At 47.5% G+C, this 17,794-nt stretch overlaps 1 protein-coding gene across 10 annotated transcripts in view; it reads right to left on the reverse strand.

The window, feature by feature from the left end:
* Positions 1 to 6,680, reverse strand: part of UBR5 (ubiquitin protein ligase E3 component n-recognin 5) — a 168,082-nt gene extending 161,402 nt beyond the window's left edge. For 6 of the 10 annotated variants that reach the window (XM_073590088.1, XM_073590087.1, XM_073590084.1 and 3 more), the window contains exon 1: positions 6,319 to 6,680. In XM_073590088.1, coding sequence (XP_073446189.1) covers positions 6,319 to 6,380 — 62 coding nt within the window. In that variant the 5' untranslated portion in view covers positions 6,381 to 6,680. The remainder of the gene's footprint in view (positions 1 to 6,318) is intronic. The other 4 variants (XM_073590091.1, XM_073590090.1, XM_073590092.1 and 1 more) reach the window with 1 other exon arrangement.
* Positions 6,681 to 17,794: the final 11,114 nt, after the last annotated feature.

The following is a 17,794-nucleotide window of genomic DNA, read 5'->3' on the forward strand; positions in this document are numbered from 1 at the left end:
TGTGTACACTGTATGATGACAGCAAGCAGCTAATCAGTGCGTGTGGCGGGTCTAGGAGGCTATGCCAGACACTGATAATCTTCTGCTGATAAATCACTCAGTGCATATAAAAGACACAAAGCTGCATAAGTGACATCCAAGAAATCAGCGTCTCAGCCCCTGAACTCATGCTGCCCTGAGATTACATACCAAAATCCTGCTGACGGTTCCCTTTAATAGACAAACTATGGCATATAACAGAATCAGGCCACTAGGTGAAGGCTTGTCTATCAAGCAGATGAAAGAAGCCAAAGAGCACCAACCTGTGACCTTCTCCCCACGTCATTTCTGAACACACTGTTCTAGGAAGAGGGAGCCATCACCTCTTTGCAGACTCCCCATCAATTCTGTTCTGATATGTTACTAGGGACAAAAGACGATAAACTACTATTCACTGTGTACTGCCAGAGGTGCAGGACTTTATTAGAGGGTTTTCCAGACTGTCATCATCTGGCAGTCTACAATCAGTGTGTAACTCACATGTTGTCACAATTACCCTCAATGTACGCAGCACAATTGAGCAGTCACATGACTGAACGTACATAGTTTGTACAGAACGACCAGAGACTATTTTAGCTCAAAAAGATCCCTTTACAGGGAACCCATCAGCTGATGCAAGTTGCCCTCAGTTTGGGTAGCATTTATCATCCACGGGCTGTGTGCTCAGTCATGTATGAGTCTCCGAAACGCTGCAGTGTTTCAGGGGAAAGACACTTAATATACATGGGGGACTGAGCCATGTTGGTGACTAGTCATACAGGCAGGTCCCCCGTGGCTTCTCCCTGCCCGAAGACAGTGACTGCTAAAGGGAATCTGTCACCCCTTTGAGATATCATATAATGATATCATTCAATTGTGTGTCACATAAGGATTCTCTTAGTATTTTTGCTTCCCCCTGACCCCGCACCTTTCATGCATAAATACCTTTTTTATATCGGTTCAGATGTATGTAAACTGCCGCTGTCCGTTCCGATGGGCGGGGCTTATTCACCTGCTCCCCCCTCCCTGTCTTGCTTTACACATTTCTTCCTGTGTAGAGCAAGACAGGGAAGGGCGGGGGGGGGGGGGGGGGGAGCAGTTGAATAAGCCCCACCCAGCGGACCGTGGCACTTTACATACATCTGAACCGATATAAAAAAGGTATTTATGCATGAGAGGTTCGGGGTCAAGGGGGAAGCAAAAGTACCAAGAGAATCCTTATGTGACACAACTGAATGATGTCATTATGTGATCTCATAAAAGGGGTAACAGATTCCCTTTAAGCCTCTATACGCGCACGCAGGGATTTAACAGTCACTGAGGGTGGGCAGGAGAAGCCGTAGGTGATACTTATATAACTAGTCACTTGTGTGGCTGGATCCCTGCCGTGCGTTTTAGAGACAACTACACATGGCTGAGATTATACAGCCTATGGCTGATGCATGTTGCCCGAACTGTGGGCAACATGAATCTGCTGACAGGTTCCCTTTAAAAGGGACTGGTCACCAGGTCACAAGTGGCCAGCTTTTGCTCTTATTTCATACGAACTGCTCCCTTGAGCATGATGCGTTTTTAACTTTACCGTTAGGCTGTGTGCACACTTAGCGTTTTCTAACATGCGATTTTGCCGCGAAAACGCACAAAAAAAAAAAAAAATCCCATGCAATCCTATGGCATTCCGCACATGCTGTGCTAATGCTGCGTATTTTTTCCACAGCGGAATCGCATTGCGCAAAAATACAAAGCATGCTCATTCTTTGTGGGGAATCGCGTGAATTCCACACACATAGGACTGTATCGTTTCACTTATTTTCCGCATGTGGCTATGCCCACAATGCGCAAAGCAAGCGGAAAATGTGCAGATGGTACCCAGGGTCTGGAGGAGAGGACACTCTCCTCCAGGCCCTGGGTACCATATCCCTGTAAAAATAGAATTTAAACAAAATTATTGATATTCTCACCTTCCGGTGTCCCACGCAGCGTCTCCAGGCCTCAGCGATGCTCCCGGCATCTTCTGGTCCCAGTGATGCCTTGCGACAATGACTTTTGATGAAGTCACAGTCTCGCGCGACCGCAATGTCAAAGGTCATTGTCACAAGGTACCGTTGGGAACGGGACTTGCCGAGAGCATCACGAGGATCGGGGACGCCGGAAGGTGAGAAAAACACTTTTAATAATTTTTAACATATCTTTTACTACTGATGCAGCATAGGCAGCCTCAATAGTAAAAAGTTGGTCACACTCATCAAACCCTATGTTTGACGAGTGTGACCAACCTGTCAATCAGTTTTCCAAGCGATGCTACAGATCACTTGGAAAACGCTAGTATTCTGCAAGCTAATTACACTTGCAAAACGCTAGTTAAAAACGCAGGAAATACGTGGGAATTATGCATGCGGAATTCTAGCGTATTTCCCGGGCAGGGAGTTGCGGAATTCACGTGGAAATTTCCACAACGTGTGCACATAGCCTAAAGATAGCAGGAATAATTATCTTAATACTGGTCAGAAAAATCCTGAATAAAGTCTGATTTTATGAAATAGCAGCTCACATCTATTTATACGGTGCACTTAGTGGACAGCCTAAACCTGGACCTCAAAGTCAATAGACGGACCAAACATCTGCCAATAGGCCAGGTCAAATGTTAGATATGGCACACGTGCAAAGTTACACTCTTTGGGACAGTTTTATGCAGCTTTCCAAAATCATGATGTAAAACTGATATATTGCAAAATGTGTGCGCAACAATTCAGCAATTCTCCGCATTTTATTTTTATACCGATGCAAAAAAAAATGGTGAAAATTATGACAGAATCGTACACCAATCCTCGGCTGGAGTACTTTTCTGACAGTGGTGCACAGCAGTTGAAAGATTAATCAAAGTAATTAAAAGGTGCTTGACATTGGCATCCAGCTTCGGTATCCTCATCTCTAGCCATGAACTGATAGACATGAAGGCACCTCAGCGGTGCTTGCCACAATGGCCATGTCATATCACCAGAGAAGAGAAAACTGAAGTCCCGACTGCAGCACAGGGGCAAAAAACCCACGCTAAACACTGGATGAAAGCTAGTTGAATCTGACATTTTTTGGAGGGATCGGCCATCTATCCGATGATTATTGGCACCTCCTGACTCTTCCCAACAAATGATGTTGTGGGAAAAACAAACTGGACTGTTAAAATTTCAACAGCTGATAGTTTTATTTTCAGGGAAGATGGCTAGCTGCCAGCTGAAAACAAGAGCGATCTGCCGACATTTATCTCCACATATGGCCAGCATCAAAAGTAGATTAATCCATTGTTTATCAATCTCTTTTTTCTTTTTAAATGCAAACTTTATTTCTGCGGTCTGGTCCGGGATCCGATACGGTCCTCTACAGCAGGGGTCCCCAATCACCGGTCCGTGGCCCAGGACCGGGCCGTTGCAATGCTCTTGCCGGTCCGCGGAGCTGGACACAAGGGGAGCCAGCGGCAGTAGCTTCCAGACCACATGGATACTCAACCTCAGTTCCTGCATCCCTGTCGGGGAGGCGGATTCATCCAGCACTGAGCGGTCACGTGGTACCGCTCATTTAAGGTCATGAATATGGACGCCACTCCTCTCCCATATGCGTGGGTCCATATTCATGACCTTGATGAGCGGTACCACGTGACCGCTCCGCACAGAAAGAAGCTGACGTGCCGCGAGATGCAGGGAAGTTCAGCGACGTGAGGGTATGTATGATGGGGGGGAGCCCAGCCATGCATACACGGGTGGGAGTGGAGCCACGCTTACAGGATAAATGTTATATTAAATAAGTATGCACTGACTACAAAAACTACAACCCTGTCCATAGCCCCACCCCCTTATGACCAAAGCCCCACCCATAACACCTCCATCCCCGCCCTGCCGGGCCATGGAAGAACGGTCTTGCTTGAACCTGGTCCCTGGTGCAAAAAAGGTTGGGGACCACTGCTCTACAGCAGCAGAACTTTACATCTGCACCTGCCATTTACTCATGCGATGATGTCATGGAGTTGATCACGCCAGACCAGTGCAAAGTGAGTGGAATTACTCATCTGTACCAGCTTAAATTATTATTTTTTTTTTTTTTTTCTGGGGGGGGGGGGGGGGGAGGGGGGACCCTTTCAGCCAAGTTCCCACTATAAAGGGCATGTCACACTAAGATATCGCTAGCAATATCGCTATAACTTGTGACGTGCTAGCGATATCGCTGTGTCTGATACTTACCAGCGACCCGCTCCCCCGCTGGTTATCGCTGATCACGCGAGAACGTCCTGGACTGTTTCTCGTCGTCAGCTTCCTGTGGAGCCGGGCGGAAGGATGTCAGGATCGCCTGGTGTGACAGGTAAGTAGCGACCCCCGTCCACAGCGATGTCGCTGGTGAGATCTGCCTGTGTGGCAGCTCACTAGCGACCACTTAGCGATGCACCAACGATCCTGACCGCGTCATATCGCTGGTCGGGATCGCTGGTACATTGCTCAGTGTGACAGTACCTTAAGCATTTTCTGCACCATTTTGCCAGTAAAGGTGTTAGTGCTTTTTCATTGTGTTTTTTTTTAGCAGCTTGTCTGCTTTTAGCATGTCATGGTTTAATAAAACCGCTTTTGGAAACTTCCTGCTATCTGTACATGACTTATCAAAGCTTTCACGCATTTTCAAGTGCATGTACTCTGCAGAAACACTTTTGTATCTCTTGCTCAATTCTACAGAGAAAGCATACACACTAGACGCATTTACTGACATGCTGCGGATTTCAAAACATGCAATGTAGGTCAGTTTACACAGTGTAAAAAAAAAAAAAGTAAATAAAAAACATCAGGCAGAAGATATGTAAATTCCATCCACTTTGATGGAACTGTAAGACGCTGCGTCAAAAACGCACCAAAAGCGCATGGTGGGAGAGGAATTAAATTTTCTTTTCTAGATATTTATTTAATGTCCATAGCCGGTCTGATGATATCAGCAAATTCAGCCACTTAATGTAGACCTGACATCTATAAGCCGAGAGACCCCATGGTGATGAGTCACATAGAAGTCAATGGACATCCCATGCGGCCGCCACATGTGCTACATTCCCATTGTCTTATCATTTAAAGGGAGGAAAAAAGGCCCAATCCAGACCTGGCATCATGTGAATCCAGACACCCTGCAGCACAGCACTCAGAGGGTGGCACCCCATATATATATTAGGGGGTACCCTCGCACCCATGTATATCTATTAGGACTCACCAACTGTCTAAATATTAGCCTCCCTCAAAGTATAACTATTAAGGGATACCCTTTCCCCCAGATACAATTAAGGAACCCCATGGATAGCCGTTAGGTGGGGCTGGGGGCACCCTCCTGCTTCCCATGTGTAACTATTAGGGGGAACGCAACACACACCCCCCCCCCCATGTATAACTGAGGGCACTCTTCCATGAATATCTGAGGCCCCCACTCCATGCATAACTAGGGGGGCACTGTTCTCATGCATAACTATGAGTCCCCCATCTACATATAGCCACTAGGGGGCACTCTCCTCCCATGTATTACTATGATGCCCCCCTATGTATAACCATTAGGGGGCACTCTCCCACATATAACCATGAGGCCCCCCCCATATAGCTATTAGGGGGTACTCTCCTCCCATGTACAACCATGAGGCCTCCTTCCTGTGCATAAACATTAGGGGGCACTCTGCTCCTCCCAGGTATAACTATGAGCCCCCCCCATATAACTATTGGGGCACACCCCCCCCACCAAGGAAAAGCATTACAGGGCACTCCCACATAACTATGACCCCCCCCCATATAACTGATTATACAGGGGAGATCCCTATTAGGGGAGACTCTTCTCCCACGTATAACTATGAGGCCTCCAATACACGTATATTTGGGGGGAACACGCCACCTATCGCGTATAACTCTTAGTGATCCCCCTGCATAACCATTAGGGGGCACTCTCCTACACCACATATAACTGAGCCACCGCTCACCGTATAGCCATTATGGGGCCCTCGCCTGCCATATAACTGGTTATACAGGGGAGATCCCTATTAGGGGACACTCTTCTCCCAAGTATAACCATGAACCCCCCCCACACACACTCGTATAACCATTAGAGACCCTCCCTGTATATCCATTATAGGGCCCTCTCCTCCCACATATAACTAGGAGCCCCCCGCCGTATAACTCTTAGGGACCCCTCCCCCCTGTATAACGCTCAGGGCCCCCGCGGTCACGGTGCCCGGTCCCCCGGAGGATGGCGGGCTGTGTCTAGGCCTCAGGCCTGCAGTCCCTCTCCCCACATTACCGGTCATTGAGCTGGTCCTCGGTGCCGGGCAGCGGGTGGACCACAAAGTGTATGGACGTCATGGCGCCGGGAGCTTCACCAGCGAATCCCGGACCGAGCGTGGAATTAAGACAAGAAAAAAAAATGTCTGCTGCCTCCCGTGCGAGGCGGAGCTGCGGCCTCCGCTGCTTCACTGTGCAGATAGCGGGCTCTTCTCATGAAGGGCCGCTCGTTCGGGGGTTGTCTCTTTCCTAAAAGTCTCCCTCGACAAGAAATGTATAAAAAAAAATAGGAAAAACAAACAAGGAAATGAGCCGGGAACCGTCAGAGACTCAGCGGCACCGCTAGCACTCCGCCGCCATCTTGCAGACTCCCAGCAGTTTGTCTCCTCCTGCTAAACTGTAAGGGCTCCTAATATGTATGACGTCAGGCGGTCACGTGGCTCGGCCGTCACGTGGTCGGTTTGGCAGGCCGCTTCCGGTTTCTTCAAGAGAGAGCGCGTGCAGCCAGGCAGAGGCACCAGGCTGCCGGCAACTGCGGGAGTGTGCCCGCGGGGCGGGGCCCACCTCAGAATGACAAGTGGGCGGGGCATACAAAGAGAGGGGTCTGTGGGGGGCTTGGTGGAGTGTACTGGAGTGGTACTTAAATTGGAGTATTTTTTTTGTAGGTAACGTTTGCTCAAAGTGTTATTTTCAGTTGTACATTGTCCAGCTATATACAATCTATAAAGGTGTTTTCTCAGTTCATTGGGGGTGACCGGAAGCCATGGGCGTATGCTGCTGACACTATACAAATAACAAAGCTTCTCCTCAGTAGTGTGCACCTACCGAGCGGGGCCAAGCCGGTCAGCTCGGCTTAGTGTCAGTAGGAAGTGGACACAAGTCTCTTTCTAGACTCAGATCTGCCTCAGTTTTCGTGGTTTCTTTTTAGAAGGATCTTCTTACCTCTGGAGGGATACAGTGTGAACAGTCACCACTGTACTCCAGCATACCGTCTTATGAGTACGGCGTGTACTGCCACCCCGTATCCTCGTACAGGGGCATCCCTCAAAATTAGAATATCATCAAAAAGTTAATTAATTTCAGTTCTTCAATACAAAAAGTGAAACTCATATAATATATAGAGTCATTACACACAGAGTGATCTATGTCAAGTTTCTGTTAATGTTGATGATTATGGGTTACAGCCAATGAAAACCCAGAAGTCATCATCTCAGTAAATTAGAATACTTTATAACACCAGCTAGAAAAAATGATTTTAATATCTGAGATGTATGTTAAGTAAATGCGCTCAATACTTGGTCGGGGCTCCTTTTGCCTCAATTACTGCATCAATGCGGTGTGGCAGGGAGGCGATCAGCCTGTGGCACTGCTGAGGGGTTATGGAAGCCCAGGTTGCTTTGATAGCAGCCTTCAGCTCGTCTGCATTGTTGGGTCTGGTGTCTCATCTTCCTCTTGACAATACCCCTGTTAGGCGCCGGGTTCCTGTCGCTGCATAGGAAAAAGCCCAAGCCTTGACTTCTGCGGTCTCCCATTCAGTCCCGGCTGCAGAGGAGGCTGCTTAGCAAATCATTCCCAGCGTCTTGCTCAAGCTAGTGCGGTCAGGTTGGTTGCTGCTGCCACCTCTGGGTCAACTTTTGCAATCCGCACTAGCCCGCAGCAAGCAGCTCCAGAGTCTAAGGCCTTTTTGCAGCCTACTGAGCATGCCCGTGGGATGACCTCTCATTGGAGGTCGGAGGTCACGTGCTCAGGCCCTCAAGCAGCTCAGATTGGACCATCAGGAAGGTCCCAGAAGGACGCTGCAATAAAAAGCTCACATGGCCACTCGGCCATGCGCTAGTATAGACTCATTTTGCTATTTGTCTGTGTGATGATGGATGCATGTGTACAGATGACTGACTCATTATGACTCCCTCCCTTCGTTGTGTATGAGACAGGGTCTATAGAGTTAGGCTAAGTGCACACGTTGCAGAAAATTTCTGCACAAAAACCTGAATCCCTTCCCAGAAACCGCACCTATTTTTCCGCGGCAGTTTTTTGCGCGGTTTTGATGCGTTTTTTACCGCAGCGGTTTCTAAAAGCATGGGAGAAGCCTAAACCGCGGAAAAAAACGCAAAATTAATGAGCATGCTGCGGTTTTTACCGCGATGCGGTTTTTTCGCGGTAAAAAACGCATCAATGTGCACAAAAAGTGCAAAATGCATAGAAATGACTGTGCACCTTATTTTTAGCGGTTTTATAGTGAAAACCGCGGTAAAAACCGCTAAAAAAACGCTGTGTGTGAACACAGCCTTAGAGTCAGCGCCGAGTAGTGGCACTGCCTAGCGCCGCAGTGCTCCCAGCCCCTCTCACGTATTAGCGCCTCAGGGCCATTCAGCACACAGCACCATTGTACCGCATATACCGCAGCGTCCGTCTGAGCGGCGCCGTGAGCAAAGAGTGCGCTTTCCAGCTCTAAGCTTAGGCTGGCTTGTGGCGTCCGCCAGTGCAGCGCTGTTCTCACTCAGTGCGGTAAGCAACTGTCTGCTGCACCCTGTGACTGTTAACAGGGCACAGCATTCCTTAGGGGTCTACCCCTGGCACCGCAATAGCGGTTCTGTGGGTCTAGAGGGACTATATCCCCGTGTCTTTGGGGCTGAGTCCTGTGACCACGTCACGAGCGCTCACACAACCGAGCTCTGTGGGTATTAACAGGCTACGGCATTTATATTTGGCGGTTGTGCGGCTCTTGTGAGGTAACAGAGTTCGCCTCTGTACACACCGGGTGAGGTTAACCCCGTGTGTCCCTCAATTATACTGCCATATAACGTCCGCCATTACCGAACAGCAGTTAACACCTCGGCACCGTGGACCCCGGGCTGCGAACGCACCTAAGTACCATCTTTATTATTTGGTGCGTTCCGCCAGCCCCTAACAACCCCATAGATTCTCTATGGGGTTAGGTCAGGCGAGTTTGCTGGCCAATCAAGCACAGAGATACTGTTGTTTGTAAACCAGGTATTGGTACTTTTGGCAGTGAGGACAGGTGCCAAGTCCTGCTGGAGAATGAAATTTCCATCTCCAAAAGCTTGTCGGCAGAGGGAAGCATGAAGTGCTCTAAGATTTCCTGGTAGAAGGCTGCGCTGACTTTGGTCTTGATAAAACACAGTGGACCTACACCAGCAGATGACATGGCTCCCGAAACTGCCTACGCCACCCCCACCCCTCATCCATACCTTCCAACTTTTGAAGAAGGGAAAAAGTGACAAAGGCCATGGCATGCGCAGCGGCAAATTTTAGGGATGCCCCCAACCTCACTCGCCCCAACCACACCCATTTCACAACTAGTCACACCAATGTTCACGCCCCAACCGCACCCATTTACCACTGATTATCACACTGACTGGTACTGAGGGCACAGTGGCTGGTACTGTTGGCACATTGACTAGCACTGATGAAAAGAAAGAACAGAGAGGAAAGGAAAGAACAGAGAGAAAGAAAGGGGAAAGAAAGAGAGAACAGAGAAAGAAAGAGTGGAAAGAAAGAACAGAGAGAAAGAAACAGAGATAGAAAGAAAGGGGACAGAAAAAAGAACCGAGAGAGAAAGAAAGATAAAGAAAGAACAGAGAGAAAGAGGCTAAAGAAAGAACAGAAAAAGAAAGAAAGAAAGAGAAAGAAAGGAAGACCAGAGAGAGAGAAATAAAGAACAGAGAGAAAGAAAAAGAATAGAGAAAGAAAGGGGAAAGAAAAAGAATAGAGCAAAAGAAAGAACAAAGAGAAAGAGAAAGAAAGAACAGAGAAAGAAAGGGGACAGAAAAAAGAACAGAGAGAGAGGAAAAAGAAAAAGGGGAAAGAAAGAACAGAGAGGGAGAGAGAAAGAAAGAGAAAGAACAAAAGAGGGGAAAGAAAGAACAGAGATAGAAAGATGGGAAAGAAAGAACAGAGAGAAATAGAGAAAGAAACGGGAAAGAAAGAGAAGATAGAAATACAAAAGATTAGAGGGGGAAAGAAAGAGAAAGAAAGAACAGAGAGAAAGAACACAGAGAGAGAAAGAAAGAAGAAAGAGAGGAAAGAAATAGAGAAAGAAAGAAAGGGGAAAGAGAGAAAGAGGGGACAGAAAAAAGAGAAAAAAAGAAAGAGGGGAAAGAAAGAACAGAGAAAAAGAAGAAAGAAAAAGAACAGGAGAGAAAGAAAGAGTGCACAGAAAAAAAGAACAGAGAGAGAAAAAAGAAAGAGGGGAAAGAAAGAACAGAGAGGGGGAAAGAAATAAAGAACAGAAAAAGAAAGAAAGAACAGAGAGAGAGAAAAAGAAAGAGGAGAAAGAAAGAACAGAAAGAGAGAAAGAAAGAACAAAGAGAGAAAGGAAGAACGAAAAGAGAAAAAGAAAGAGAACAGAGAGAAAGAAAGAACAGAGAGAAAGAAAGAAGTCCCCTGATGTGAACATCATTGAATATCTGTGGCTAGACCTCAAAATAGCAGAGAATGCAAGACGACCCAAAAATCTTACAGAACTGGAAAAAATTTCCAAGGAAAAATGGATGAAAATCCCTCAAACAAGAATTGAAAGGTTCTTGGCTGTCTACAAAAAGTGTTTACGAGCTGTGATACTTTCAAAAGTACTAGGTACTAACAATTCAGGGTGCCCAAAATGTTTGCATCAACCCATTTTCCTTTTTGTAATTTTAAAAAGGTAAAAGATGAAAATACAGTATATAATTTTTTTTTGCCTAAAATACACTGCGGACTTTAACTGTAAAAAGTTATGTAAATCTGTAGCAGAAATATCCTCCCGCTCATGACTATCATGACTCTTACACACAAAGAGCCCAAAAGATCTACCAAATTCATTAATAGGCGTGTTCCTCCTAGTAAATTTTATACATCTTCAGTGGATTATTTCTCTAAATTGCTGTGTAAATCTCTTGTCTTGATAAATCTCTCCACTTAGACTTGAGTAAATGATGGTTGTTAAAGATTTATGCCCAAAACACAGTAATGGCCAAAAGTCTTGGCGCCTCTAAAATTGTTCCAGTAAATTAAGTATTTCTCCCAGAAAATTATTGCAGTTACAAATGTTTTGTTATACCCATGTTTATTTTCTTTAGTGTATTGGAACAACTCAAACAAACGTAGAAGAAAAGGCAAATTGGAAATAATTTCACACAAAACCCCAAAAATGGTCTGGACAAATTTGTTGGCACCTTTCCAAAATTGTGACTAAACAACTTTGTTTTAAGCATGTGGTGCTCAATCAAACTCACCTGTGACAAGTGACAGATGTGGACAATATGAAAATCACACTTGAAACCAGATAAAAAGAGTAGTTGACTCAATCTTTGCATTGTTTGTCTGTGTGTACCACACTAATCTTGTGAAGAACAGAAAGAGGATAAGAAAACTGTCTGAGGCTTTGATAACCAAAATTGTTGAAAAATATCAATCTCAAGGTTACAGGTCCGTCTTCAGAGATCTTGATGGTCCTTTGTCCATGGTGTGCAACATAATTAAACAGTTTACAATTACAACCAATGGTACTGTAGCTAATCTCCCTGGATGTGAACAGCAGAGAAAAATTGATAAAAGGTTGCAACGCAGGATAGTCCGGATGGTGGATAAGCAGCCCCAATTAAGTTCCAAATAAAATCAAGTTGTCCAGCAGTCTCAGGGGGCATCAGTATCTGCAGAAACTGTCGACATTTGAATGAAATGGAAACGCAATGGCAGGAGACGCAGGAGGACCTCACTGCTGACAGACAGATAAAAAAGCTAGACTGCATTTTGACAAAATGTATTTGAGTAAACCAAAATCCTTCTGAGAAAGCGCCTTGTGGACAAATGAGACCAAGAAATAACTTTTTGGTAAAGCACATCATTCTACTGTTTACTGAAAACGGAATGAGGACTACAAAGAACACAGTACCTACAGTAAAATATGGTGGAAGGTCAAAAGATGTTTTGGGCCATGGGTAGTGTTGAGCGATACCATCTGATATTGAGAAATATCGGATCGGATTGGATCGGCCGATATCCAAAAAGTATCGGGTATTGCCGATTCTGATCCCGGAAGTCCCATTCAAGTCAATGGGACCGAAATATCGGAATTAAAAAAAACCTTTCTTTTCTTGTAGGTTAATTCTACATGAAGAAAAACAACTAAGAATAATGTAGAATGTATTATTGGGGGAGGTGGAGGAGACATTAAAGGCATAGAGGTTTAGCCCAATCAAATGGAATAGCAGGAATAAATTTTTTCTTTTTTAAACGTTCGGAGTTACAAAGATATTGACTATGTTAACCTCTTTTATATTTTGTCAGATATGTATGTTTCACTACTTCCATGCTCTTCACCTTTTTTATTTCTCCCACACTTTCTCCTTCATGATCCTCAGCAGCAGCAGCAGCATCTTTTTCATCAACTTCTTCACCTTATTCATCTTCTTTTTCTTCACCTTCTTCCTGTTATTCTTTTTTTACATTCTTCATATTCTTCTTATTCAACTATTATTCTTCTTCATATTCTTCCTATTCTTCTTCATCATATTCTTATTTGTGACAGTCATTCCTGTAGTTGTTATCTATAAAAGTTTGAAGATTACACCTTCCGTTCGGCCTGTCACAAAAGATTTACAACGGGATTTGTCCGCGTTCAGTTTGGCCTGCAGCAGCAGGCATTTTCCAGGGGCACCACGAGGAGGAACGGACTCACCCCCATACACTGCTTAGTCTTCTTCTGCTTATAATTTAGATAATATCATTTGCTCTGATTTTTAGTCTTATGCTTAATGTACTTCTGCTTTTGGTTTTTCTGCTTCTTGGTCTTCTGTCCCTTGTTGTTCTGCATCTTGGTGGTTGTCTTCATCTTCTTTATCCTCTTGGTCATCTACAGGGTCATCTTTTTGGCCTTCTTCGGTGTGGTCTTCAGGGTCGTCGTCTTCAGGGTCGTCGTCAGTGAGATCCAGAGTGAGATCCAAAAACCATTTCCACAAGCTCGAACTTGGAAAAGTAGCAGAAGGTACAAGAAGGCTGAGGAACTGCTGAGAACCAGCTGACGGTCCTGGATCCCGGATGGTTAGCTGAAGGAACAAGAGCAAATGGAACTAGCGAGGACCAGCTGACGGTGCTGGAACCCGGAGGGGCAGCATAAGGAACAAGAGCCAATGGCACAACCATGGACCAGCTGACGGTGCTGGAACACGGTTACTAAGCAGGAGGTACCTGTGCTAGAAACCACTACCAAGGACCAGCAGACGTTGCTGGAACTCGGATACCGAGAAGGAGGCACCTAGGCCAAAGGCACTGCCGAGAACCAGCTGACGGTGCTGGAACCCGGATGGGTATCAGAAGGTACCCATGAAAAACAAAGTTGCGAGCCAGCCGCAGTTACCGAAACCCACAGTCCTACAGGGGGTGCATGTCCTATTGGCACTACGGAACCAGCCTTTATTGCCAGAACCCGCAGCCCACATAGGAAGCACCTAAACTGCAGGCACCATAGGCTTGGCTAACCCGACTGCAACACAACAGGACAACGTATTGGTGGCAAAGTGACGTTGACACTACCCGGAAACAGCAGGCGTGCTGGACCCAGGCTGGGCAGGAGGGAGTACCCGTGCCAAAGACACTGCCGAGAACCAGCTGACGTGCTGGAACCCGGATGGGTAGCAGAAGCTACAAGAGTCAATGGAACTCCTGAGAACCAGCTGACGGTGCTGGAACCCAGAGTGGCAGCAGAAGGAACAAGAGCCAATGGCACAACCGTGGACCAGCTGACAGTGCTGGAACACGGTTACTAAGCAGGCGGTATCTGTGCTACAAAGCACTACCAAGGACCAGCAGACGTTGCTGGAACTCGGATACCGAGAAGGAGGCACCTCGGCCAAAGGCACTGCCGAGAACCAGCTGACGGTGCTGGAACCCGGATGGGTAGCAGAAGCTACAAGAGTCAATGGAACTACCGAGAACCAGCTGACGGTGCTGGAACCCAGAGTGGCAGCAGAAGGAACAAGAGCCAATGGCACAACCGTGGACCAGCTGACGGTGCTGGAACACGGTTACTAAGCAGGAGGTACCTGTGCTAGAAAGCACTACCAAGGACCAGCAGACGTTGCTGGAACTTGGATACCGAGAAGGAGGCACCTCTGCCAAAGGCACTGCCGAGAACCAGCTGACGGTGCTGGAACGCGGAAGGGTTGCAGAAGCTGCAAGAGCAAATGGAACTAGCGATGACCAGCTGACGGTGCTGGAACCCGGAGGGGCGGCAGAAGGAACAATAGCCAATGGCACAACCGTGGACCAGCTGACGGTGCTGGAACACTGTTACTAAGCAGGAGGTACCTGAGCTACAAAGCCCTACCAAGGACCAGCAGACGTTGCTGGAACTTGGATACCGAGAAGGAGGCACCTAAGCCAAAGGCACTGCCAAAAACCAGCTGACGTTGCTGGAACCCGGAAGGGTAGCAGAAGCTACAAGAGTCAATGGAACTACCGAGAACCAGCTGATGGTGCTGGAACCCAGAGTGGCAGCAGAAGGAACAAGAGCCAATGGCACAACCATGGACCAGCTGACGGTGCTGGAACATGGTTACTAAGCAGGAGGTACCTGTGCTACAAAGCACTACCAAGGACCAGCAGGCATTGCTGGAACTTGGATACCAAGAAGGAGGTACCTAAGCCAAAGGCACTGCCGAGAACCAGCTGACGGTGCTGGAACCCGGATGGGTAGCAGAAGGTACCCATGAAAAACAAAGTTGCAAGGCCGCGAGCCGGCCGCAGTTACCAAAACCCACAGTCCTTACAGGGGGTGCTTGTCCTATTGGCACTACGGAACCAGCCTTTATTACCAGTACCTGCAGCCCACATAGGAAGCACCTAAACTGCAGGCACCATAGGCTTGTGTTATGATGAGTCACCGAAGGAGGAAAAAACAAAATACCAGCTAAGTCCAGAAAAACCAGAGAGGTTGGCAGCTATCGGATTGCAGACCCCTGAACCTATCCACAACAACTAGCAGTAGCCGTGGGGGGTTCCTACGGTGCCCTAGACCCCTCGATCACAGCCGGAGAACTATATAGCCTAAAGACAGAAAGGGGAAAAGCTAAACTGCCCCAGAGCAGACCCCAAAGCAATAGGCAGGCCCCAACATATAATGACGGTGAAGCAAGATGAAAACACTAACACAGATAGAAAGATAGGTTGAGCAAATGATGGGGCCCAAGCTAACTACATAGGACAGGATAGGAAAGCTGCTGTCTGCCATCCGCAAAAACCCTATCAAAATGAGCCAACCGACTGATAGGAAAAACAGGCCCTGAAGTCGCTAGGCTTCAAAAGACTATATCAGCACTCAGGTATATTCTGAAGACAGAGCAAAATATCAACAGATCAGAGACAAAAATGGAGTTCAGCTCACCCCCGGCTGGGGATGGCAGAACTCCCAAAAAACAAGGCAAAACAAAAACAAAACTGAAGAGTACAAAGCAGAGCAGAAAAACTTAGCTTTGAGATGCAGGAATCAGACTGGTCTCCAAGAATCCAGCAGGAAAATCACCAGCCAGGAAGAAGGGCGTCGGCAGCCTTATATCCAGTCCTCAATTCCAGCCACCCAGTTATCATCTAGCTGCCCAGGTGTTTGGTAATCAGCCTCACTACCTTCCTTCACCAGAGGAGGGAGTTCATCAGACCTCAATGGTGAAGGGAAAAATGAACTCACAACAGGCTTGGCTAACCCGACCGTAACACGACAGGACAACGTATTGGTGGCAAAGTGACGTTGGCACAACCCGGAAACAGAGCAGGAGACATTGCCGAACACACATCAGGGGTTCAGCTGATGTCACTGAACCCCAGTATCACAGGAGCAAGTGTTGATTGTGCAGATGCCACTTCTGAGCAGCAACTGGTGGGGTTGGAGGCCAGGGGAAATACTAGCGACAGTGGAGCCAGAGGCCTAGTTGGAGCACGTTTGAAATCAGTAGTAGTCTACAACAGATATTAGACTTGATGAAATTAGGCCTCAGCCTACACCCTGATTGACCCTGGGCTCCAACATCGCCAGTTGCCGCTCAGAAGTGTCTTTGGCACGGATACTCCCTCCTGCCCAGCCTGGTTCCAGCATGCCTGGTTCTAACACTGGAGAATGTGTTTCTCTCTGTGCAGACGGCACTTCCGAGCAACAACTGGTGTGTTGAAGCCCAGGATCAATCATGCAGCAGGCTGAGGCCTACTTGGAACAAGTAGAAAATCAGATGTAGTGTGAATGTGGAGGGAGCAGGAGACTTTGCCGTCCACACAGCAGGGGAGCAACTGACGCTACTGAACCCCACTAACACAGGAGCTGGTGTTTTTCTCTGTGTGGACAGCACTTCCGAGCGACAACTGGCTGTGTTGAAGCCCAGGATCAAGCATGCAGCAGGCTGAGGCCCAATTGCAGCAAGTTTTATATAGGTTGTAGACTACTACTGATTGTAACCGTGCTCCACTTAGGCCTCTGGCTCAACTGTCTCTAGTATTTCCCCTGGCCTCCAACCCCGCCAGTTGCTGCTCAGAAGTGGCGTCTGCACAATCCACATTTGTTCCTGTGTTACTGGGGCTCAGTCGTGTCAGTTGATCCCCTGATGTGTGTCCGGCAATGTCTCCTGCTCTGTCCACATTCCCACTACTAGTAATGGGAATGTGGACAGAGCAGGAGACATTGCCGGACACACACTAGAGACAGTGGAGCCAGAGGCCTAAGTGGAGCACGGTTAATAATCAGTAGTAGTTTGAATGTGGAGGCAGCAGGAGACTTTGCCGTCCACACAGCAGGGGAGCAGCTGACGTTACTGAACCCCACTAACACAGGAGCTGGTGTTTTTCTCTGTGCGGACAGCACTTCCGAGCGACAACTGGCTGTGTTGAAGCCTAGGATTAATCATGCGGCAGGCTGAGGCCTACTTGTAGCAAGTAGAAAATCGGATGTAGTGTCAATGTGGAGGCAGCAGGAGATTTTGCCATCCACACAGCAGGGGAGCAGCTGACGTTACTGAACCCCACTAACACAGGAGCTAGTGATTTTCTCTGTGCGGACAGCACTTCCGAGCGACAACTGGCTGTGATGAAGCCCAGGATCAATCATGCAGCAGGCTGAGGCCTACTTGGAGCAAGTAGAAAATCGGATGTAGTGTCAATGTGGAGGCAGCAGGAGACTTTGCCGTCCACACAGCAGGGGAGCAGCTGACGTTACTGAACCCCACTAACACAGGAGCTGGTGTTTTTCTCTGTGCGGACTGCACTTCCGAGTGACAACTGGCTGTGTTGAAGCCCAGGATCAATCATGCGGCAGGCTGAGGCCTACTTGGGGCAAGTAGAAAATCGGATGTAGTGTCAATGCGGAGGCAGCAGGAGACTTTGCCGTCCACACAGCAGGGGAGCAGCTGACGTTACTGAACCCCACTAACACAGGAGCTAGTGTTTTTCTCTGTGCGGACAGCACTTCCGAGCGACAACTGGCTGTATTGAAGCCCAGGATCAATCATGCGGCG

This window comes from Dendrobates tinctorius, unplaced genomic scaffold, assembly GCF_039654945.1.
Source record: "Dendrobates tinctorius isolate UK_male_01 unplaced genomic scaffold, ASM3965494v1 ptg000116l, whole genome shotgun sequence".
NCBI lineage: Eukaryota > Metazoa > Chordata > Amphibia > Anura > Dendrobatidae > Dendrobates > Dendrobates tinctorius.